The sequence below is a fragment of the Poecilia mexicana genome, unplaced genomic scaffold (genome assembly GCF_051168715.1).
Source record: "Poecilia mexicana isolate PSO_F unplaced genomic scaffold, ASM5116871v1 scaffold_9, whole genome shotgun sequence".
Taxonomy (NCBI): Eukaryota; Metazoa; Chordata; class Actinopteri; order Cyprinodontiformes; family Poeciliidae; genus Poecilia; species Poecilia mexicana.
Genome location: NW_028263378.1, coordinates 10,100,421 through 10,119,347, shown reverse-complemented (window position 1 = coordinate 10,119,347; position 18,927 = coordinate 10,100,421). Strand labels below are relative to the sequence as shown.

The 18,927-nt window shown below is 36.3% G+C and overlaps 4 protein-coding genes across 6 annotated transcripts; all 4 read left to right on the top strand.

Annotated features, from left to right (window-relative positions):
- Window positions 1-292: 292 nt before the first annotated feature.
- LOC106912534 (uncharacterized) lies at window positions 293-1,521 on the top strand. The gene is made up of 3 exons (XM_088008765.1): window positions 293-432; window positions 955-1,062; window positions 1,201-1,521. The coding sequence occupies exons 1-3, from the start codon at window positions 384-386 to the stop codon at window positions 1,347-1,349; spliced, it is 306 nt and encodes a 101-aa protein (XP_087864891.1). The 5' UTR covers window positions 293-383; the 3' UTR covers window positions 1,350-1,521.
- A 3,864-nt stretch (window positions 1,522-5,385) lies between these two features.
- LOC106921734 (lymphocyte antigen 6G-like) lies at window positions 5,386-6,767 on the top strand. Its single transcript, XM_014993592.2, has 3 exons — window positions 5,386-5,486; window positions 5,730-5,837; window positions 5,979-6,767. Exons 1-3 carry the CDS (start codon window positions 5,390-5,392, stop codon window positions 6,134-6,136), a joined length of 363 nt encoding a protein of 120 aa, XP_014849078.2. The 5' UTR covers window positions 5,386-5,389; the 3' UTR covers window positions 6,137-6,767.
- Window positions 6,768-9,993: 3,226 nt separating this feature from the next.
- On the top strand, window positions 9,994-14,012 carry LOC148157654 (uncharacterized). Of its 3 annotated transcripts, none has more exons than XM_088008761.1 (4): window positions 9,994-10,009; window positions 12,793-12,929; window positions 13,430-13,537; window positions 13,667-14,012. In XM_088008761.1, exons 2-4 carry the CDS (start codon window positions 12,839-12,841, stop codon window positions 13,813-13,815), a joined length of 348 nt encoding a protein of 115 aa, XP_087864887.1. In that variant the 5' UTR covers window positions 9,994-10,009; window positions 12,793-12,838; the 3' UTR covers window positions 13,816-14,012. The 3 variants fall into 3 exon arrangements, with proteins under 3 accessions (XP_087864887.1, XP_087864888.1, XP_087864886.1); XM_088008762.1 differs by lacking the exons at window positions 9,994-10,009; window positions 12,793-12,929 and adding exons at window positions 11,298-11,313; window positions 12,045-12,193; XM_088008760.1 differs by lacking the exon at window positions 9,994-10,009 and adding an exon at window positions 12,045-12,193.
- A 1,574-nt stretch (window positions 14,013-15,586) lies between these two features.
- On the top strand, window positions 15,587-18,718 carry LOC148157653 (uncharacterized). Its single transcript, XM_088008759.1, has 2 exons — window positions 15,587-16,569; window positions 16,862-18,718. Exon 2 carries the CDS (start codon window positions 17,234-17,236, stop codon window positions 18,701-18,703), a length of 1,470 nt encoding a protein of 489 aa, XP_087864885.1. The 5' UTR covers window positions 15,587-16,569; window positions 16,862-17,233; the 3' UTR covers window positions 18,704-18,718.
- The last annotated feature ends 209 nt before the right edge of the window (window positions 18,719-18,927 follow it).

Below are 18,927 nucleotides of genomic sequence, written 5' to 3'. Positions count from 1 at the left end.
CATATCAGACAGTAATAATTTTTTAGGTGAGGGTCATTAAGAAGCTTTAAACTTTCCAAGGAGGAAATACAACTTCAGAGATCTGTTAATATCATTTATTGACTTTTACAAGTTTGCGTTTCTTTTTCTAAATACAATATTCCAATATTCAATTGGAATATTGGAATATTCCAATATCCAATATACAGTAATGCTGTATTGGAATACAGCATTACTTTCAGTTCCAGTCAGAACTGAAAGTAATGCTGAGTTTTTATGAGGGCCATGATGTCATTTGAGTGCTCTTTATATTCAGGTCCCAGTGGAGCGTGCTTACTTAGGAAAAGGAAGGGAAAGAAGAAAGGACTGAAAGAAAACGTTTTTCCTTCGCACAGCCTACGTTCATGATGAAGCTTTTCGGAGTTCTTGTCCTGTTTGTAACTTTTTCTGTTGGTAAGAATTTCTTGAATTTAACAAAAAAAAAAAGGGGAAATAAAACAGCGATTAGGTTTTATAAGCAATTCAGGTTTTCTCCTAAAGTTTAGGAGTTTCTCTATGACTTGATTCAAAGCTGTAAGTCATATATTTCTTTAAAGCTCTCATAATTAGTTTACAAACATTTGAACTGGATCTTATGTATTTTGAGAATTTAAACCAAATTTTGAGTCTTGTTTTTATTGATTGATTAATTGATTGATTTACTCATTTCTGTAAAAATGTATATAGAAATGTACTGAATGTACCGAGTTCTGTATTAACAGTTCGGACTGCTCTGTCTTAATGCCATGTTCAACAGTATAAACAATTTACTTATGTTTTTACTGTTGAAGGTTTTATGACTTTCTTTTCTTTTAATTGAAAATTTGTATTTAAGTGGCTTTGATGTTTAATATAAAAGACACACATCTGTCAAGTTCTTAGCTTGTTTTTGTTGTTATTGATAATCATGTTTAATTCTTTTGGTTCTTCATTTAGCATCCGGATTGAGATGCTACGCATATTTCACAGTTGAACCCAATACCTGCAAAGGTGTTATAACTTGTCCTGATGGTTACGACCGTTGTGCTTCTGTCACGTCAGATGGTAAGCTTTTAAATGTATGATAATCTGTGCTGCTTGAATTAATCACTTGTAAAAAGATTTAACATGTTGTATGAACTTTTTGTGGACATTATAGAGCATATTTATGGATACTATTGAGAAGTTTTCTTGCTCTTACAGGATTGATTTCCAAGAGCTGCTTGCAAAAGGCACAATGCACTTCTCCCATAAAGTGCTGTGACAAGGACTTGTGCAACAGTGCCGTACCAACTGGACCTGGTGTCACCCTGCTGCTCCTGTCTTCAGCCCTTATGATGCTCTTTATTTAAGGCTCTGAAATCATGATGTTGTTCTGGTTTATTGTTTTGTCTATTAACAGTTATGCTGAGTTGACAACAAAAATGCAGTCAGGACAAATACATGTAATACACATATGTCTCTTTTAAACAAAACTAGATTTGTAAGCCATGAAAGAATAAACTATTCAAATGCTCAAACAAATTGCTGTTATGTGGTCTTTTCAATATCGACATTTTTAAAGATAACTTGATCAGCTCTTTATATTATGGTATAATATTATCTTGTCATCACAAACATACCTGGAATGTTGCTTTGATTTTTTCATGCATGTTTGATACATTTTTGAAGTTAAACAGTTGCTCACACAAAGTGCTGACTATTTGCACAAAGCTCCTCCTTGGAGTTACAGGCCCCAGTCGAGCTTTCACCTCACAGAGCAGCTGTTTACCACTCATCTCCAGACTAGCAGCAGCAGCAGCAATTACTAAATGCCTGGTGGAACTGGGAGTCTGCTGATCTCATCATACAAACTACTTCTCAGTCCAACTCTCCTAAGAACAGTTGTAAACAGCATAATGAAGTAGTGTTGTGACAATGTCTTGATGATCAGCTGCAATTTAGGATCTTCTAGTTCTCAGGGAAAGTTTCAGCACTGAGAATGAAAAGTAAGTGATGAAGAAGGTGAAACAGTGTGGTTAACAGGAAACGGTTTGCTATAGTGGCCTAGAATCCGAGCTATTTTTTCCCAACACAGAGACACATAGGACACACAGGACAAACAACCATGCACACACACTCACACCTAGGGACAATTTAGAGAAACCAATTAACCTGACAGTCATGTTTTTGGACTGTGGGAGGAAGCCGGAGTACCCGGAGAGAACCCACGCATGCACAGGGAGAACATGCAAGCTCCATGCAGAAAGACCCGGGCCGGGAATCAAACCCAGAACCTTTTTGCTGCAAGGTAACAGTGCTACCAACTGCAGCCTAGCAGTGAAAGGTATTCTGTGTAAAAATGTCCACTCTGATACCTCTGGTGGGTAAGTGTAGAAACCACAACCTTTTGCCTCAGCTTCATTTCTTGTCTCCAAAAACTAACTTAATCTAAGTCATATTAGATACAACCAAGATTCAAAGCAGAATGTATGACAGTAGGGCCGACTTGACAGGCAGTCATATGAAGGCTTTCTAAACCAATTCATACCACCAAAAAAACCAAACTGTAGTTCATGTGGTTTTCTATAGCATGAAAATTATCTCTCCGTAAAGTTTCTATTTGGTCACAGATCACCACCCACTCAAAAAGTAAAAATAAAAAATACAACTGCAGTTCATGTGGTTTTCTATAGCATGAAAATGTTTTGTAGTGACTTAAGGAATGTTTCTATTATGTAGCAGCTTAAGTTTCTTAACTGGTGTAATAAGTGGTGCACAAAAGAATCCATATTTTTTTATTTTTTCTTTAATTTATCTTGAATAGATGACTACAATTTTAAGTACTTTGTGGGATTGTGTACACAAGTTTGGATTAAAATAAAGTTATATTTGTATACACCCTTGGCTGTACATATAAAACAAACAAAAAAAATCACAATAATAGTAATGATCTGCTTTCCCAATTATTTTTGACTATTTAACTAATTTACTGGTAACTTTGGAACATATGGATGGGATTTAAATTCTTAGGTTTCACTTGCAGAGAAAACCTTTCCTTCCTTCATTTACCATTTACAGTGAAAACCTATAAAATTATATATTAATATTCTTATCTTTACTGGAGTTAATTTTTAGCTAGATCAATGTTTGCTTTTCACCAGTTTGTTAATGTTTTCTTAACAGTGGATCTCTTGTTATGCTAATTCTTTTACAAGATACCTGACTGTAAATGTTTTATACTCGTCCTAGTGAGTCAGAATAACGATTCTACCAAAGATCATTTTCTATTTTGCTCATAAAAGATATACAACTTTTTTTCCCTTTGTTGACTGTCACTTCCAAGGATGGCCTTTAGCATGACCTGGGAAATAAAATAAAGTTTTATTTCATCCTACTTGACTCTTCTTTTTTTCTCCTGAACATTTTTTGCTTGTAACCGAAAGTTATCTGCAGGTTGCAAGCATTTTTTTTCCTTTTCTTTCAAATGGAGTCTTGACAAAAGTTCAGTTTGGAAGACTCTCTAGTTACACCTGCGAAATCAATCAGCGCCTCCCTCTCTGCAACCTGGACCTATCGTGCCGGCCGAAGCCTCGCTCCAGCTAATCACCGTTTGGGCTCCAGTTCAAAAGGACCTTCACCCATGGCCTCCTCTGCTCACCAGCTGCGATCAACCCATCTCCGGCCCATCTCCACCTTCTGCTCCCGGCTCTCAGGCCTCATCCTCCTCCCACCGCCGCCACCAGTACAGGCCCTATGCTGCATCAGGAATGTTCATCAAGATTATCGAAGTCCAGCTCGACATCCCCAGCCGGGGCCTGAACGCCAAAGGACTTTGTGTTTATTTTTATGTTTATTTTGTCATTAAACTCTTTTAATCACTTTTTTTCTCCATCTGAGTCTCTCCAGATTGAAATACAATATGATGTAAAACAGAGATTCTCCTCTACAAAATATTATTAGCATTATGTTTCACTGTTGCTGGCTTAAAATGTGTAACATTATTTAATATTGAACATGCTGCTTTTGGTTTAGAATAAAGGTATTAAGCAGACTGTATTACTTTGTTGCCTCAAAAAAGGTTCTTATAATGCGCTATATCAACAAAAGTATTTGCTCACCCATCTAAATAATAGATACATGCAGACTGTTTTTGCAAACATCTGTGAAAGAATGGACCACTCTCAGGAGCCCATGCAATTCCAGCAAGGAACTGTGATAGGATGCCACCTGTGCAACAAGTCCAGTCATGAATTTCCTCGCTCCTAAATATTCCACAGTCAACTGTAAACTATATAGCAAAACGGAAGTGTCTGGGAACAACAGCAACTCAGGCCACATAAACTGATGGAGTGGCCGCTGAAGCCGTAGTGCAGAGAGGTCGCCAAATTTCTGCAGTCAATCACAACATACCTCCAAACTTCATGTGGCCTTCAGATTAGTTCAGGAACAGAGCGCAGAGAGCTTCATGGAATGGGTTTCCATGGTAGAGCAGCTGCATGCTCTACCACTTACTGTTTTGCAAACACTTACTGTTTGCGAAACAGTAAGTGCATTTCTCAGAACAATTTGTTCAAAAAGCATAACTGCATGGATTAACTGGAAAAGTAAGTTTCTTTCTTAATATCCTTTATTCATGTCTCTAAATTAAAAGTCTAAGTGAATGAACTTGTCAGTACTTTGGAATGACAAGTCATGTTCTTTGTGTACAGATAAGACAGACACATTGATTAGTGATATTCTCAATATAACAGTGTAACAGTTTGGTTGAAGAAGGAGAATCTTGCTGATTCTCCTCACCACCAGGTGGTGAGTGCCACCACCTGGTGGTGAGTGCAGTGTTTTGATAATGTTTGTATTTGCCTTATTAATTAAGTTAAATTTAAATAATATTATATCTTGATAAAAACCATGCAACTTTCATTACACTTTAAAATACAACCCTTCAGCGCTTTAAAAGGGTGTTCTGTGTTTTTACAGTGGCTGAATAGATAAACCAACAACAAATAATTAATTCACAATAATAGTATTAAAATCTGTTTTCCTGTGAAACTCTTTTTCTGGTAACCGAGGATGACATGGATGGTATTTAAATTCTTTGGTTTCACCTACAGAAACAACCTGACATTTACTTTGTCTTTGTGGGTGTGAAAGTACAAAAAAAGTTAAAAAGTTACTGTAATAGCCAGTAAAATTGTAAATCAAAATTGTTATCTATATCACACCTAATGTTTTGCAGAGTCAAAGTCAGCTTATTTATTCATTAAATTTTAATACGAGGCCTCTGTCCTGCCTAGGTAATTTGTTTAGATAGTATTTGGTTATTTATTTTGTTATTCACAATAGTTGGGAGGACACTTGGCTGAAAAATGCAAATGTTCAATTAAAAATGAAAGAAAAAGATTTAAAGAGGATGTCTTTGCTCCAGTTGACTGATCAGGCTGAGAGACGTCTGAAGTTCAAGATGAAGTTGTACGGAGCTCTAATCTTCTTTCTGACCGTCTCCGCAGGTGAGAATTTATATTGAGTAAAATAAATGCTGTACTTAATGTCTGTGTTTTTAACTGTTTTTAAAATCTAAAATGTTTAACATAACATTAACGACATAATTTAACATGCTGTTTCTGGTTCTTGCATGTAAATTGTCATTTTAAAGACACTGAGAAGTAAATATTTAGATGATAAATGTTACATTGTCAGTTTTTTTTTGTCTGTTTGTGGCTGAAATAATTGTTTTCTGTTTTTCTCTTTAGCATGTGGCTTGTTGTGCTACACATGCATCAATGTTAAACCGGAATCTTGTACATCCATTGAAACTTGTGACAGTGGAATCAAGAACTGCGTCTCTGTAAAACTACCAAGTAAGTTCTCCATTTAGTCTGGAGCTCCAGTCCTCAGTACTGCTTTGAAAACATTTAAAGCAACTCTGTGTATAATTTATGGTAATCATGCAGTATATGTTGTTAAGATGTTTCTGATTGCTTTTCTATCCTTGTATGCAGTTGTAAACACAGTCACCAAGGGTTGCAAAATATCCGAATTACCGTGCAATGGTCTGACTACTTGCTGTGAAGGGAACCTGTGCAATGGAGCCGTACCAACAGGTCCTGGTGTCTTTCTGCTGCTGATGTCCTCAGCTCTCGTCATGCTCTTCATTTGAGGCTCTAAAAGTAAATTATGTCAGTTCTTTATTGTTTAGACTCAGTTTCTAGTTTCAAGCTTTGAAAGTGTCTGATACATAGTGAAATGACATAGAACTGAAAACATACATGTGTCCAAGTGACCTACATTTTAACGTTGTATTTATTTTTTTCCCAAAAATACTTGGTACTCCTGAATTAGTGCTTCTGTTTCTTTTTTGTGAGTGTGCTCTGAATACTAAAACCCTGAGCCAGTCGTGGCACATGACCGTTCACACTGAGTCAGGTTCTCCTGAAGGTTTCTGTCTGTTAAAGGGACATTTTCCTCTCCACTAGAGTTGCTGAGGGATTGTTGCAAAGTCAGTGACACAATATAAGCAATTAAGTGAATGACTCAATGCAATCAGCAGGGTTTCCTTAGAAAAACAACTTTTTTGAAACCCATGAACTTGACTACATTATTTGATAACTGGGGTCAATTAAAATATATATGTATGATTGGATTGAATGGACTTGGGGGACTTTTTGTTGCAGTTCTGTTTTGCTTTTGGGTTTTTTGGTAAAGTGCTTTGAGATGATGTATTGTGAATTAATGTTATATAAATAAACTGAAATAAAATTCTTTGAATTAAAGGTTCAAATTGAAAAATCTGTAAGTCCAAGTCTCTCTGAATATCTCTGCAAGTGCACAAAATATATCAATTTCTCATCTATTTTGTATTTTTAGGTCATTTTATATGTATATTTTACCCAAACTTTATTTGTTTCTTTACAGTCATGTAAGACAATTATATTCTTATTAAATATGGGAACCAATGTGTAGTTTTATACTTTTACACTTTTGTCTTTCTTTTGGTTTTGTTGTTTTGTTTGTATTTCCTTTTAATTCATGTAAAGCACTTTGAACTGGCTTATTGGTGAAAATAAAATAAATAAAATGACCTTACCTTATATTTTACTTATAAAACAAGCGATACAACTTTCTGTGGTGAATGCAATATGGACATGAGCGATGTGGGTTTAACAGTTTATCTCCATAACTAACCAGTCACACTTAAGCGAGGTTCTAAAAACAGACACAATAGTAGAACTTTCCTACGCAGACCGTAAAGTTCTGCTGGGCTAATGAACAGGATCAGAGAATAATTATTCAATGAAGACTTATAAAGCCAAAATACATGAAGATGTAATTGTTACAATAATGTCAGCACACAACTCATGCCACAGTTCTTTGACTTTAATCTGCAAAATCATATTTATTTCTTGCCTTTCCCAAAACCATGGATAACTGTGGATCTATTACTCACAAATCCAGCAAAATGCATAGAAGTTTGTTGTTTTTATGTCACACATTGCGCAAAAATAAACTCTTAAAAGTAAATCTTGCGATTTCTTATTCTTTCACCACAGCAGGAGGACAATGAGTCGAATCTAAGACAATTACATAGTGATTATCCTGAACTGGACCTACATGACCCAAAACCTGGGTGGACATTTTAAAGGGTTTGAATGTTCAGGAATAAATTTGTCAAACAAATAGTTTCATTCTTTGTTAGTCAAATGCACCTATCATCAGAAAAAGACAACCTTGGCCGACCTCAGTGACTCCCGCCATGCCTATCGTCTTTAACTGGCTGGAGCGGTTAAACATCAAAGCCTCACACTTCTCCCCCTCATCTGTATCCAGAAGAAGTTTCTCACCAACTAACCCCCACAGGGGTGTGTGCTGAGCCCCCTCACCTGTAACTGGTCATGTTTATCATTTTTTACCTTTTGTTGTTTCTTTTTTACATATTTTAACTTATGTTAGGACAAAATAGCAGCTTGATGTAGGTCTTGTGAATTCACTGCAGCAAGGCGTTTTGTTGTACATTGACAATGAAAGCTTTCTATTCTATTGAAATTATTTATTTATACTTATGACAAGCCAATAACTTCTCAAGCAGACTTTCTTATAATCGTCTGAAGCACCCTTCATCAACCGTTGCCCAGACTTTGTGAAGGTTTCCTTTGGCCCCTACCCAGTCCAGTCCTACAAGATAATCAGTTTGAATTATTTTTCTGAATGTCCCTTCTGTCTTTTACTCGGGCTGTTCACAGCAATGAAAGGTATTCTGTGTAAAAATGTTCACTGTAATATCAAATCTTTTGCCTCAGCTTGATTTCGTGTTTCCAAAAACTAATTTAATCTGGTTGTGGATAGACTGTTGCAAAAATGTGTTATTCTTTGTTTACAAGAAACTTTTTCATTGAAACAGGATTTGAGAAGTTTGAACTCTATTAATGATTGTCTCTGTGGAGCTGGTGAATTTCCTGTGGATCTTTCTATGGGTTTAATGAAAGGAGGAAGAGGAGTAGCTATTCTATTCCACAAAAAGCTGGATCCAGTTCTAAATGTCATCAGGACTGGTGTATTGTACATTTAAAAGTTGAAAACAAAGAATTTGTCATTATTAATGTCTACACACAATGTGAGTGTCCTCAGAATGAAGACTCTGGTGAATCAGAATAACGGTTCTACCTAAGATGGTTTTCTATTTTGCTTGTAAACAGTTACAAGGTATATAACTTTTTTTTCTTTGTTTACTGTCACTTCAATATATGGCCTTTAGCATGATCTGGGATATAAAAAAGTTTTTTGTATTATATCATCCTTGACTCTGCTTTCTTTCTTCTGAACAGTTTTTACTTGTAATCCAAAGTCATCTTTATGTTGATGGCATTTATTTTATTTTCTTGAAAAAATTAAAATACAATCTGATGTAAAACAGAGATTCTCATCTCATAAAAACCAGCCTATTTTTGACTCTTTTGCACTGCTGCTTTCCACGTATGGGAGGGGTCTTTACAGTGAAAAGTGTAACCATTCTGGTAATGAGAGTAGGAAAGGAGAAAAGATGTCATCGTTGCTCCAGTTGTTCTCTGATCAGGTTGACAAACATCTTGGTGGAAACATGCATTTAACCGCAAGTTTAAGTTTCAGAAGTGTGGTTGTGACAGTTATAAAGTGTCACATGTGTCAAGTGAGTTGCTATGTTTCAAATAGTGCAAACAGGACCTGGAACTATTTCTTGTTGTAAAACTTTGTGTGTCAGAAATAATTTTCAATTTAAATAAAAAAAAAACTTTAAAGTTGGAATTTAAAGTTGCTTTAAAGATGTGACTGCAATGTCAACTTTAAGGTGACTTACTATTCTATTCTATTCTATTCTATTCTATTCTATTCTATTCTATTCTGCTGTTTTATCCACAAAAACAATAGACTTTCTAAGCAGGAAAATAGGTGCAGACTTGTCATGTTCAGACTAAGTCAGAAAATCTATCATTTTCTCTCTGATGATTTTCAGCTGCTTTTTTCAGGTCTTCAGTATAAAGTATAAAAACAACAGTATAGAAACAACAGACATAGACTTTCCTTTATATCTTTGGCTATCGTTATGCTTGATAACATAAAATCTTAATTATTGCTGCCAATTCTACTGCACATTGCACTTCATTGATGTTGAAGGATAAAACTTGTGCTGTTCTTTCAGTTGAGGTTTGACATTGCTATTTCCTGTTAGACAGCTCATACTGAACCCAAATGTCACTTTTGGCACATAGAACTTATTCTTCCTCCAAACATGTTTACCAACATCCAAAGAGTTCACCTTTGCTTCAACTTAACCTGACCCTCTTTTCCCAGTTAGCTTATCCAAATCTTCTGCAAACAGACCTTCATGATGTCTGTTAGCACTTTGAGTCTTGTTTCTTGTCACGTTTCCATTCTTGTGTTAGTTCATTCCTGTTAGGCCTTTTTTTCCTGTTAGGCGTTTTTAGCGCCCTCTATTGGTTGCCTATAAATATGACAGGACACCGGAAATTCACCACAGTCTGTCTAGTGCTCTGCCGTGGTAAGTCTTTCGATCTGGTTCTCTTCTGAGAAAATATTAGAAAATATGTTCAAAAGCTAAATTAAATTTGTTATACAGTCATGGACATACCAGTAGAGGAGCTAACCGCATTGTTTCTACTATGACCACTCATGTGCAGTAAATACATTCTCATCCAATCCTTTGGCATCTGAGTATTTATAACGGGACATACACAAAACTGTCACGATGAATACTTCTTACTTTTATCTGAGTGCTGTTGAAGTAGTGCTACTCTACTTGAGTACTTTGGGTACTCTGCCAACCTTTGTCCAAATGCAAATATATATAATATCAGTTTTATCTGGCACTTGTGATCATAATTTGTATTGGCTGAAGCTGAAAAGAGAGGATCAGATTCTTAGTAAGGAGTCAGTCACTGAAAACCATTAATTGGAGGGACAGTAGATGTAGTAGACAGGAAGTTTTCCTCTTTAAAAAAGTATATTTTCCTTAAAGTAAACTTTCAATGAAGTATTGTTACTTTTATTTGAGTAACATTTTACACTGGTTACATTTACTTGACTACACTGTTTTAAACTCTTTCCACCTCTGGAGATTACAGTTTATAAATGTTTTTCCACAGTGTTAAATGTTACAGTTTGCCAAAAAGAAAATGACTAGTGACAAGAGCTGGACCTGCTTGCATTTCATATCATTTTTATCCAATATGTAAATTATCAACTGCTGGGTTTTTTCCCATGAAGCCAACAATTTTATCTGACATCACAAGCCACAGAAAAACATTCAGAGAATACAAGCACTCATGATTTTCTGTAGAGGTTTCTCTATTTAGATATTTATTAGTGGAATGTCCCACAGTCAGAGCTTGAAGCACAATGCCTATGCATCCTTCACCTTTATGCACCTTTTAGTTTATAAAGGCTTTTCTTTGTTTTCAGATGAATTTACAAAGTTCTGCATAAAAGTGCCACACCTGCAGCCTCTGCAGGAAGTCTCTTCTGTACCTGCCTAGTGGATTCCTTCTTTGTATACGAATATTAGTGTTGTGTCAATTCAACAGAATACATCTAGTTCAATGTTTTAAACAGGGAGAAAAGTAAGCAAAAAAGGAAAGGGAACAGAGCAGAGCAGCAAGATTAGAAGGAATCCCTGAATTGATCCTAATCTTTAGCTCCATCTAGAATCCAGTCATGACTCTGCCTCTGCCACTGCAAAACCTTAATATTACTTCCAATTAGAAGAAGCATATCGATATAACAAAGAGATTATTTTGAACCCAGATCTGCAAGTGGGATGAATCCTTTCAGGCAGATCTGGAAGAGGTGTGTGCACAAAAACACTTACAAGATGGAATTGTCAAATCAAGATGCTGGACTCCTTCCAAGATTAACTTTCTATCTGCTGCCAGGAAGTTCAACAAAAGTTTGATCCAGTCAGCATAAATGATCCAGAGCATTTATTAATTGATTAATGTGACATTTGAAGCCCTAATTATTACAACCAGCACTATTCATATCCTCCAGAAAGTCAAAGGAGACATGAATGAGAAAAACACCACAGCAACACACTTCATATTGTAATTCATGGCTGAATTACAATATGATTTTTATATCCATTAAAATTGATTATTGTTGATTTATTGTTGCCAAAATGGTGACTGGATCTTTCCTGTTTAATCCACAGTTTTCTCTCACATTGTTGCACTCAGTACTTTTCTATATTGGCCATTGTCAATGTAAACTGAAACTAAAACTGCAGTATGACTGTTTTTTTGGGTGATAAAAGAATTATTTTACTTTCTTCCTCGTTTTTTGTTTCCTCCTATTTAGTCATGTCCTCTCAGAAATTCTTGTTTTAAACGTCGTTACTTATAGCAGTTTATATTAAATGCTTTATTTTGGTCTGTTTTTGTTATCCAGCTAACTTGTTCTAAAATGCAACACAAACCTGATATTATAATTTATTATTTCCAACTAATTCACTACCAGGTTTGTACCTGGCAGTGAATTAGTTGGAAATAATAAATTATATCATCTGTGGGCTGTTTGTTCAGATTACAGGCGGTCTGTAGGAACTTGCATGAAACCAGAGACGGTTAAAAACCGTCTGTAGGACCCAGATAGATTCAGAAGGTCGATACGCAGATCAAGTTCACAATGCAGCTTTACGGAGTTCTGATGCTGTTTCTCTCTTTCTCTGCAGGTTTGATTAGATTTACTTTTTAAACAAGAACTGATCAAATTTAAAAAGCTTGTAAAGTAAAAGCGTTTACTTTACATGTGTTTCAGGTTTAGAAGATTTTTTTCTAAACCTGAAATATTTAAGAATTTATCACCTCTTTATATCATGGCTAAAACCTGTAGCTAACTAAATGTTGTTTAAACCTCTCAACATGCAAAATATTTTTACATTAGTTTGTTTGGAAAATAAGGGTTTTATATTTAATAAGTTACTTTATTGTGATAACATTATTACCTGTATAAGTTTTACTACATTGACATGTTCCCTTTTAGACCATGAGTGAAAATATGAAGTAGATGCATTTTGCCTCACTTTCAGATTGATTTTCTATAAGTTTGATTGAAGTGGAATACTAAAAATATGTTTTTTTTTTTAATTTATTTAAACTGTTTTTAAATACAGTGCAATAAAAATATGTTAATAGTTACTAACTTTGGTATTTTTACGTTTCTTTTTCTAAATACAATATTCCAATATCCTGAATAAACACCAGTCAGAACGAAAGTAATGCTGAGTTTTTAGGAGAAATGTGATGTCATTCAAGTGCTCTTTTTATTCAGGTCCCAGTGGAGCGGGTTTTCTTAGGAAAAGGAAGGGAAAGAAGAAATGACTGAAAGAAAACGTTTTTCCTTCGCACAGCCTACGTTCATGATGAAGCTTTACGGAGTTCTTGTCCTGTTTGTAACTTTTTCTGTTGGTAAGAATTTATTGAATTTAACTTAAAAGGAGGAAATAAAACAAAGATTAAGTTTTATAAGCAATTCAGGTTTTCTCCTAAAGTTTAGGAGTTTCTCTATGACTTCATTCAAAGCTGTAAGTCAAATATTTCTTTAAAGCTCTCATTATTAGTTTACAAACATTTGAACTGGATTTTATATTTCAAAATTTTGAGTCTTGTTTTTATTGAAGATTGGTTGATTTACTAATTTCTGTAAAAACAATTAGTACAGAAATGAACTCATTAATGCACTGAGTTCTGTATTAACAGTTTTGACTGAGGTGTGTTAATGCCGTGTTCAACAGTACAAACAATTTATGTTTTTACCATTAAAGGCTTTAAGACTTTTTTTATTTAATTGAAAATTTGTATTTAAGCGGCTTTGATGTTTAATATGAAAGACACACATCTGTCAAGTTCTCAGCTTGTTTTTTGTTGTTATTGATAATCATGTTTAATTCTTTTGGTTCTTCATTTAGCATCTGGATTAAGATGCTATACATGTGCAGCATCTGATCCCAGTGCCTGCAGAAAGATTGAAACTTGTCTTGATGATCTCGACCGATGTTCTTCTGTCAAGTCATATGGTAAGCTGTTATATGTATGAGAATCTCTGCTGATAGAATTGATCACTTGCAAAAAGATTTAACTTGTTGAATGTGAACTTTATACAGCATATTTATGAATACTATTGAGAAGTTTTCTTGCTCTTACAGGATTGGTTTCGAAGAGCTGTGCGCCCAGCGCAGGATGCATTTCTCCCATGAATTGCTGTGACAAGGACTTGTGCAACGGTGCCGTACCAACTGGACCTGGTGTCACCCTGCTGCTCCTGTCTTCAGCCCTTATGATGCTCTTTATTTAGGGCTCTGAAATCATGGTCCTGTTCTGGTTTATTGTTTTGTCTATTAACAGTTACGCTGAGTTGACAGCAAACATGCAATCAGGACAGATATGCAGCATTTATATTCATCATGTAATACACATACGTCTCTTTTAAAAATAAAACAATACAAATGTAAGCAATGAAGGAATAAACTAATGATTTGCTCAATTAATAAATTGCTGTACTGTAATCATTTTACTAAGTGAAGTGTTTTATTTATATGATCTTCTCAATATCAAAACCTTTAAAGATAATTAGCATGTTTCTCTCATATTTTTTTACAGTATTTAAAACAAATATAAAATGACAAACAACAGGTTATTCCATTGACTGCAAATCTACTGAATAGTTATCTCCCATATCTCTCATGTTTTGAAAATATGTCAAAACAATTTTCGTAATGGAAGAGGAAGAACAATTTGAAATTCCACACGGTATTTCCCTGAACTGTGAAGAGATTAGTTTAGACTGTTGAACATGTCAATATGTTTATCAGAACATTTATTTGTATTGGGTGCCAACATGACTGTCATATAACAAGTTGGTTACAACCCAAGTAATCCACACATGTAAATCAATAAAATAAAATAATCACAACAAATTAGAAATAAATTTATAACAAATACCACCATGATTTTACGAAACTTAATTTATGATAAAGATCTGAAAGCAGCTACAATCAAAGGGAGGAAAGAAATATATTTTTATATCTTACAAAGAAACAATATTAAATAACCAGAAGAGCCTTGCACACCATCATCACACCAGAATTGTTATATATGGAAATCATTCATGATGTGCTCAACCGCAATGCCCTCTGTGCACAGGAATCCACTCCTGAAGAAACAGCAAGTTGAAGCTTGTTGTTCATGAGAAATGGCTGCTCATACCCAGCCAGGTTCTGCTGGAGGTTTCTTCCTGTTAAAGAAGAGTTTTCCTTTCGATTATCACTGAAAGTGTGGTTCTCATGAGAGACAGTTTTAAACAACTTGTGGCAACATGTTGGTCCAGGAGGAATGAATGCTGCAAGCTTCTTCTGATAGGAAACTTTTCAATCAATCTGTTAAAATATTTTCCTTGAGACGACATCTGTTGTAAAATTAGTGTTATATAGATTAACTTAATCCAATTGAACTGAATTGTTCTAAAATTGTTCATTTCCTTTATTTAAGCAGGTAAAACACCACGGAGATCCAGATCTCATAAATCTGTAAGCTCTGTGCTGCTGGCAGTCTTGGCCAGGATTCCCTTGAAACAAAAAGATTTTTAATCTCAGTGGGATTTTCCTGGTGAAGTAAAGGTTAATTATTTATTTACGCTGCCACTCTTGGGTGTGTCTACTGATCTTTTCCATTTGTGGATAATGTCTGTATTTGTGGTTCACTTGGTAACCATTTACGGTTTGATGGATGTCAGAAACTGTTCTGACTGCAAATGTACACCTGATATTTCCAACCAATGTTTAGACCTGAAGAAGCTTTTTGGACAAATTGAAACTCCTGAAAGAAGAGAGGGAGTCCAGTTGCCACTTGTTTAAGTACAAAGAACAGTCTTCAGGTGTGACTGAGAATCTATAATATAGAGTATAGATACTCATATAATCTATTTTATATGAGTATCTATATAATAGATACTGAGAATCTATAGTATAGATTCTCAGTATCTATACTGAGAATCTATACTATTCTCAGTATAGATACTGAGAATAGTATAGATTCTATACTATTCTCTAGTATAGAGAATACTGAGAATCTATAGTATAGATTCTCAGTATCTATATTATTATATTATAGATATTGAGAATCTATTACATAGATTCTCAATATCTATAATATAGATTCTCAGTCACACCTGCGGTTCACACTTTCTGTGTTCATTCGGCACCAGTGTACGATGTGTAGTTCTGATGTTTGGTCTCATAATGCCGACGGACATCATACTCTTTCCTCACAGCAACATCTTCATTGCAAATCAAACAGACACACTTTCCGTTGATTTCTTTTCCCAGTGTTTGAAATCTCCTACACTCACTTGCTATTTTGCGTTTCTTCGGTGCTGTCATTTCTGGTGACTCAGTAATGGTTTTTCTTCTCTTAATTTCATTTCAGTGGCTGCCTCCATCTAGTGTTGAGACTGAGAAGTGCAATAGAGTTGACCTCAAGCTTCTTGTGCGGGCCATATGTGGCTGGCTCCATCTAGTGTAACAGAGTTACAAATGTACTTTTTTTAAAATTATAATTTGTAATTCATTTTATATTGAGAATATGTGAATTTTATCTTATTTACTTATTATTTGCTGTTTTGCCTGCGGGGGTCGCCTTTCTACACTTTGCCTCGTTTGTGTCTCCTGGGCTTCCGTAGCTCGGTCCGCCCTCATAGCATCTCTGCTTCCCCCTTTTCCCTCACAGCGTTGTTCTGCGCTGCTGTGGGTAAGTCAGACAAGTTCACTGCTGCGATATATGTTTATTTTCTGTACGGATGTTGTTGTTTATGTGGAAGTTTTATCATATGATGCTTATTGTTGTTTGTTAATGTGTTATTTTGCAGTTTTTACCATCATTGTGGGTTTTTATAACCAGTTTTATTATAATTTTCTTTCTTTAATTTTGGCGCGAAAAACCGGTGCTAATCCAGCACACTCCGGTTGAACATTGTTTTTATTTTCACATTTAGGCTGGAGTGCAAGGAGATTAGAAGAGGAAGTTGATTTATTGTTTTACTCTTCTTCTCCAGGTATGTGTTTTTATTTTAAGTTATCCTTTTTATCTCTGTTTATTTCACTCTGTCTATTGTGTTGCTGTGGCCACCAGGTGGCGTTTTTCTCCTCTTGTTTTTAGTTTGATTTTTGTGAGATTTCTTCTTTTGTTACCGTTGATTTTTGTTGAATTGTAAAAAAAAAAAAAAAAAAAAAAAGTGAAAAAGGAAAAAAAAAGTTAGTACACAGCGTTGTTCTGCGCTGCTGTGGGCTGGAGTGCAAGGAGATTAGAAGAGGAAGTTGATTTATTGTTTTACTCTTCTTCTCCAGAATAAAAAAAGAAGATTTCATCGAAACCTGATTGCCTCATTGAATTTCCACCCGTTACACTGGTGCCGTGACCCTTTGGATCTACAGATCAGCTTGACGCTCTTCGCCGTGGTTGCTGTGCACCTGATCTATTCTACTGTTTGGGATCCTTTTGTGGTCAGGTCAATAAGAGACTCTGAATTACAACACTTTTCTTTTACGATCACTGAGTGAAAAAAACAAAACAAAAAGAAATATATATATTATGGTGTGCTAAATTTTTTTATTTCAATCCCATTAAAAGTGATTCTGCTTTGTTTTTTTGTTTTTTTTCTTTGATTGTAAGCAATACTGTGGTACATTTTATGGTTAAAAGTAGCTGGTGTGTTAGCAATGGATCAGTTTACTACTCCTAAATTGCCTAAAGGTCGAGGAGTGTGGTTCAGCCGTACTGCTGATAGTGGAGCGGTAGGACATTCAAACCTCACATATGATGCTAGTGCGGAATCAGGGCTAGGGAGGAGCCAAGGTTGTACTGCTACTGATGGGTTCATGAGGGAGAATCCCCCTACTTCCACACCCTGCAGTGATGTTGATGCCCTTCATCACCTTACAGACATGGTTGGGCAGTTAGGTGCACAAATTGGTGAATCAATTGTTTCTAGACTAATGTCAGCTGGTGTTGTAAATATGAACAGTGAACCTCAGCCTTCTAGTGTCACTCAGAACTCATGCTGTGACAGTGACAGACATGAACTATCTCATGTGACAGTCCATGTTAAACCTGACAGAGTGCTTCAGACATATCGAGGCGACCATACTGACAAATGTTCAATCCGTGACTGGATTGACTTGACTAAAATGCACCTCAGAAAACAAGAAATACCTACCTGTGGTCAAGGAGAAGAGATCATGCGTCACTTAATGGGCAAAGCAAAGGATGTGGTGCAGATTGCATTACGCAGTGATCCTTCACTTGATGTTAAAAAGAATCCTGCACTGATATATGATGTTCTTCTCCATTACTTCAGTGAAACCCCATCGTGTCTCCCCCTCGCCGATTTCTATGCTACTCTGCCCAGACACAGGGAGAATCCTGTTGATTATTGGATAAGACTAAACAAGGCAGCAGACTTAGCTCTTGAGGGTCAGCGTAAACGTGGGAAGCAGACGGAAAACATGAATGATGAGGTGGCTCTCATGTTCGTCAAACACTGTCCTGACCCAGAGTTATCCTGCATTTTGAAGTGCAAGCCAGCTCATGAGTGGACTTCGCGTGATGTTCAGTTAAGGATTGATGACTACCAGAGAGAGTTGAGGGCAGCTAGCAGAGCGACTGGTGCTCCACAGCTAAGAAGCCAGGTTGCTGCCATCAACCCAGAGCAGCCTATTCCAGTGTCACCTGGCCTGGCAGCTTATGAGCATTGTTACTCTCCTCCTAGCTCATTACCTTCACCCTCCTTTCTCCAATCTCAACATCACTCTTCATGCCAGTCTACAACAGCTTCCTGTCAGGGTGGTCCTCAGGACACTAGAAGCACAGACTCAGTCCCCCTTGTTACACAACATCTTCAGCAATCAGAGGAGAGGTTTCTCAATCGAATGGTCGACATGTTTCAGCAGATGATGGAGAGGATGCAGCAACGCAATACTTTTCGCCCTACCCGGGGTGGGAGGTTCCAGCATGTGCCTCGTGAACAACGCAGCAGAGAGGCAGGTTGCAAAGTCTGTAATAACTCAGGTCACACCACTACTTCGCACTGCATGTCTGAGAGACTGTGTTTTGTTTGTTTCGCCCCTGGTCACACCAAACTGAACTGCCCCATGAAAACTCCTTCCCAGTCCCAGTCGGAGGGAAACTAGTGGACCTGTATTCGGAGGGAGGCAGTACAGGTCACACTACCAACTCCCAAACTGATGACATGTCAGATGCTGAGACTGTATACGCTTCGGAGAAGAGTTTATGTAGTAGCTCAGGAGTCGTTGTCTATCAGAATGTTCACAGAGTTAGCAGCAGTGACAGTCTTTTCTACACCTCTGTGAACATGGGTGGGACATTTAAAATGGGCGGAATGCTGGACAGTGGT

Excerpts from the sequence above, each read along its gene's own strand:
- LOC106921734 (XM_014993592.2), top strand. The coding sequence starts at position 5,390 with ATGTCTTTGCTCCAGTTGACTGATCAGGCTGAGAGACGTCTGAAGTTC. Across the intron at positions 5,487-5,729 it reads CTTTCTGACCGTCTCCGCAG|CATGTGGCTTGTTGTGCTAC; the intron begins GTGAGAATTTAT and ends TTTTCTCTTTAG. Across the intron at positions 5,838-5,978 it reads CGTCTCTGTAAAACTACCAA|TTGTAAACACAGTCACCAAG; the intron begins GTAAGTTCTCCA and ends CCTTGTATGCAG.
- LOC106912534 (XM_088008765.1), top strand. The coding sequence starts at position 384 with ATGATGAAGCTTTTCGGAGTTCTTGTCCTGTTTGTAACTTTTTCTGTT. Across the intron at positions 433-954 it reads GTTTGTAACTTTTTCTGTTG|CATCCGGATTGAGATGCTAC; the intron begins GTAAGAATTTCT and ends TTCTTCATTTAG. Across the intron at positions 1,063-1,200 it reads TGCTTCTGTCACGTCAGATG|GATTGATTTCCAAGAGCTGC; the intron begins GTAAGCTTTTAA and ends TTGCTCTTACAG.
- LOC148157654 (XM_088008761.1), top strand. The coding sequence starts at position 12,839 with ATGACTGAAAGAAAACGTTTTTCCTTCGCACAGCCTACGTTCATGATG. Across the intron at positions 12,930-13,429 it reads GTTTGTAACTTTTTCTGTTG|CATCTGGATTAAGATGCTAT; the intron begins GTAAGAATTTAT and ends TTCTTCATTTAG. Across the intron at positions 13,538-13,666 it reads TTCTTCTGTCAAGTCATATG|GATTGGTTTCGAAGAGCTGT; the intron begins GTAAGCTGTTAT and ends TTGCTCTTACAG.
- LOC148157653 (XM_088008759.1), top strand. The coding sequence starts at position 17,234 with ATGGATCAGTTTACTACTCCTAAATTGCCTAAAGGTCGAGGAGTGTGG.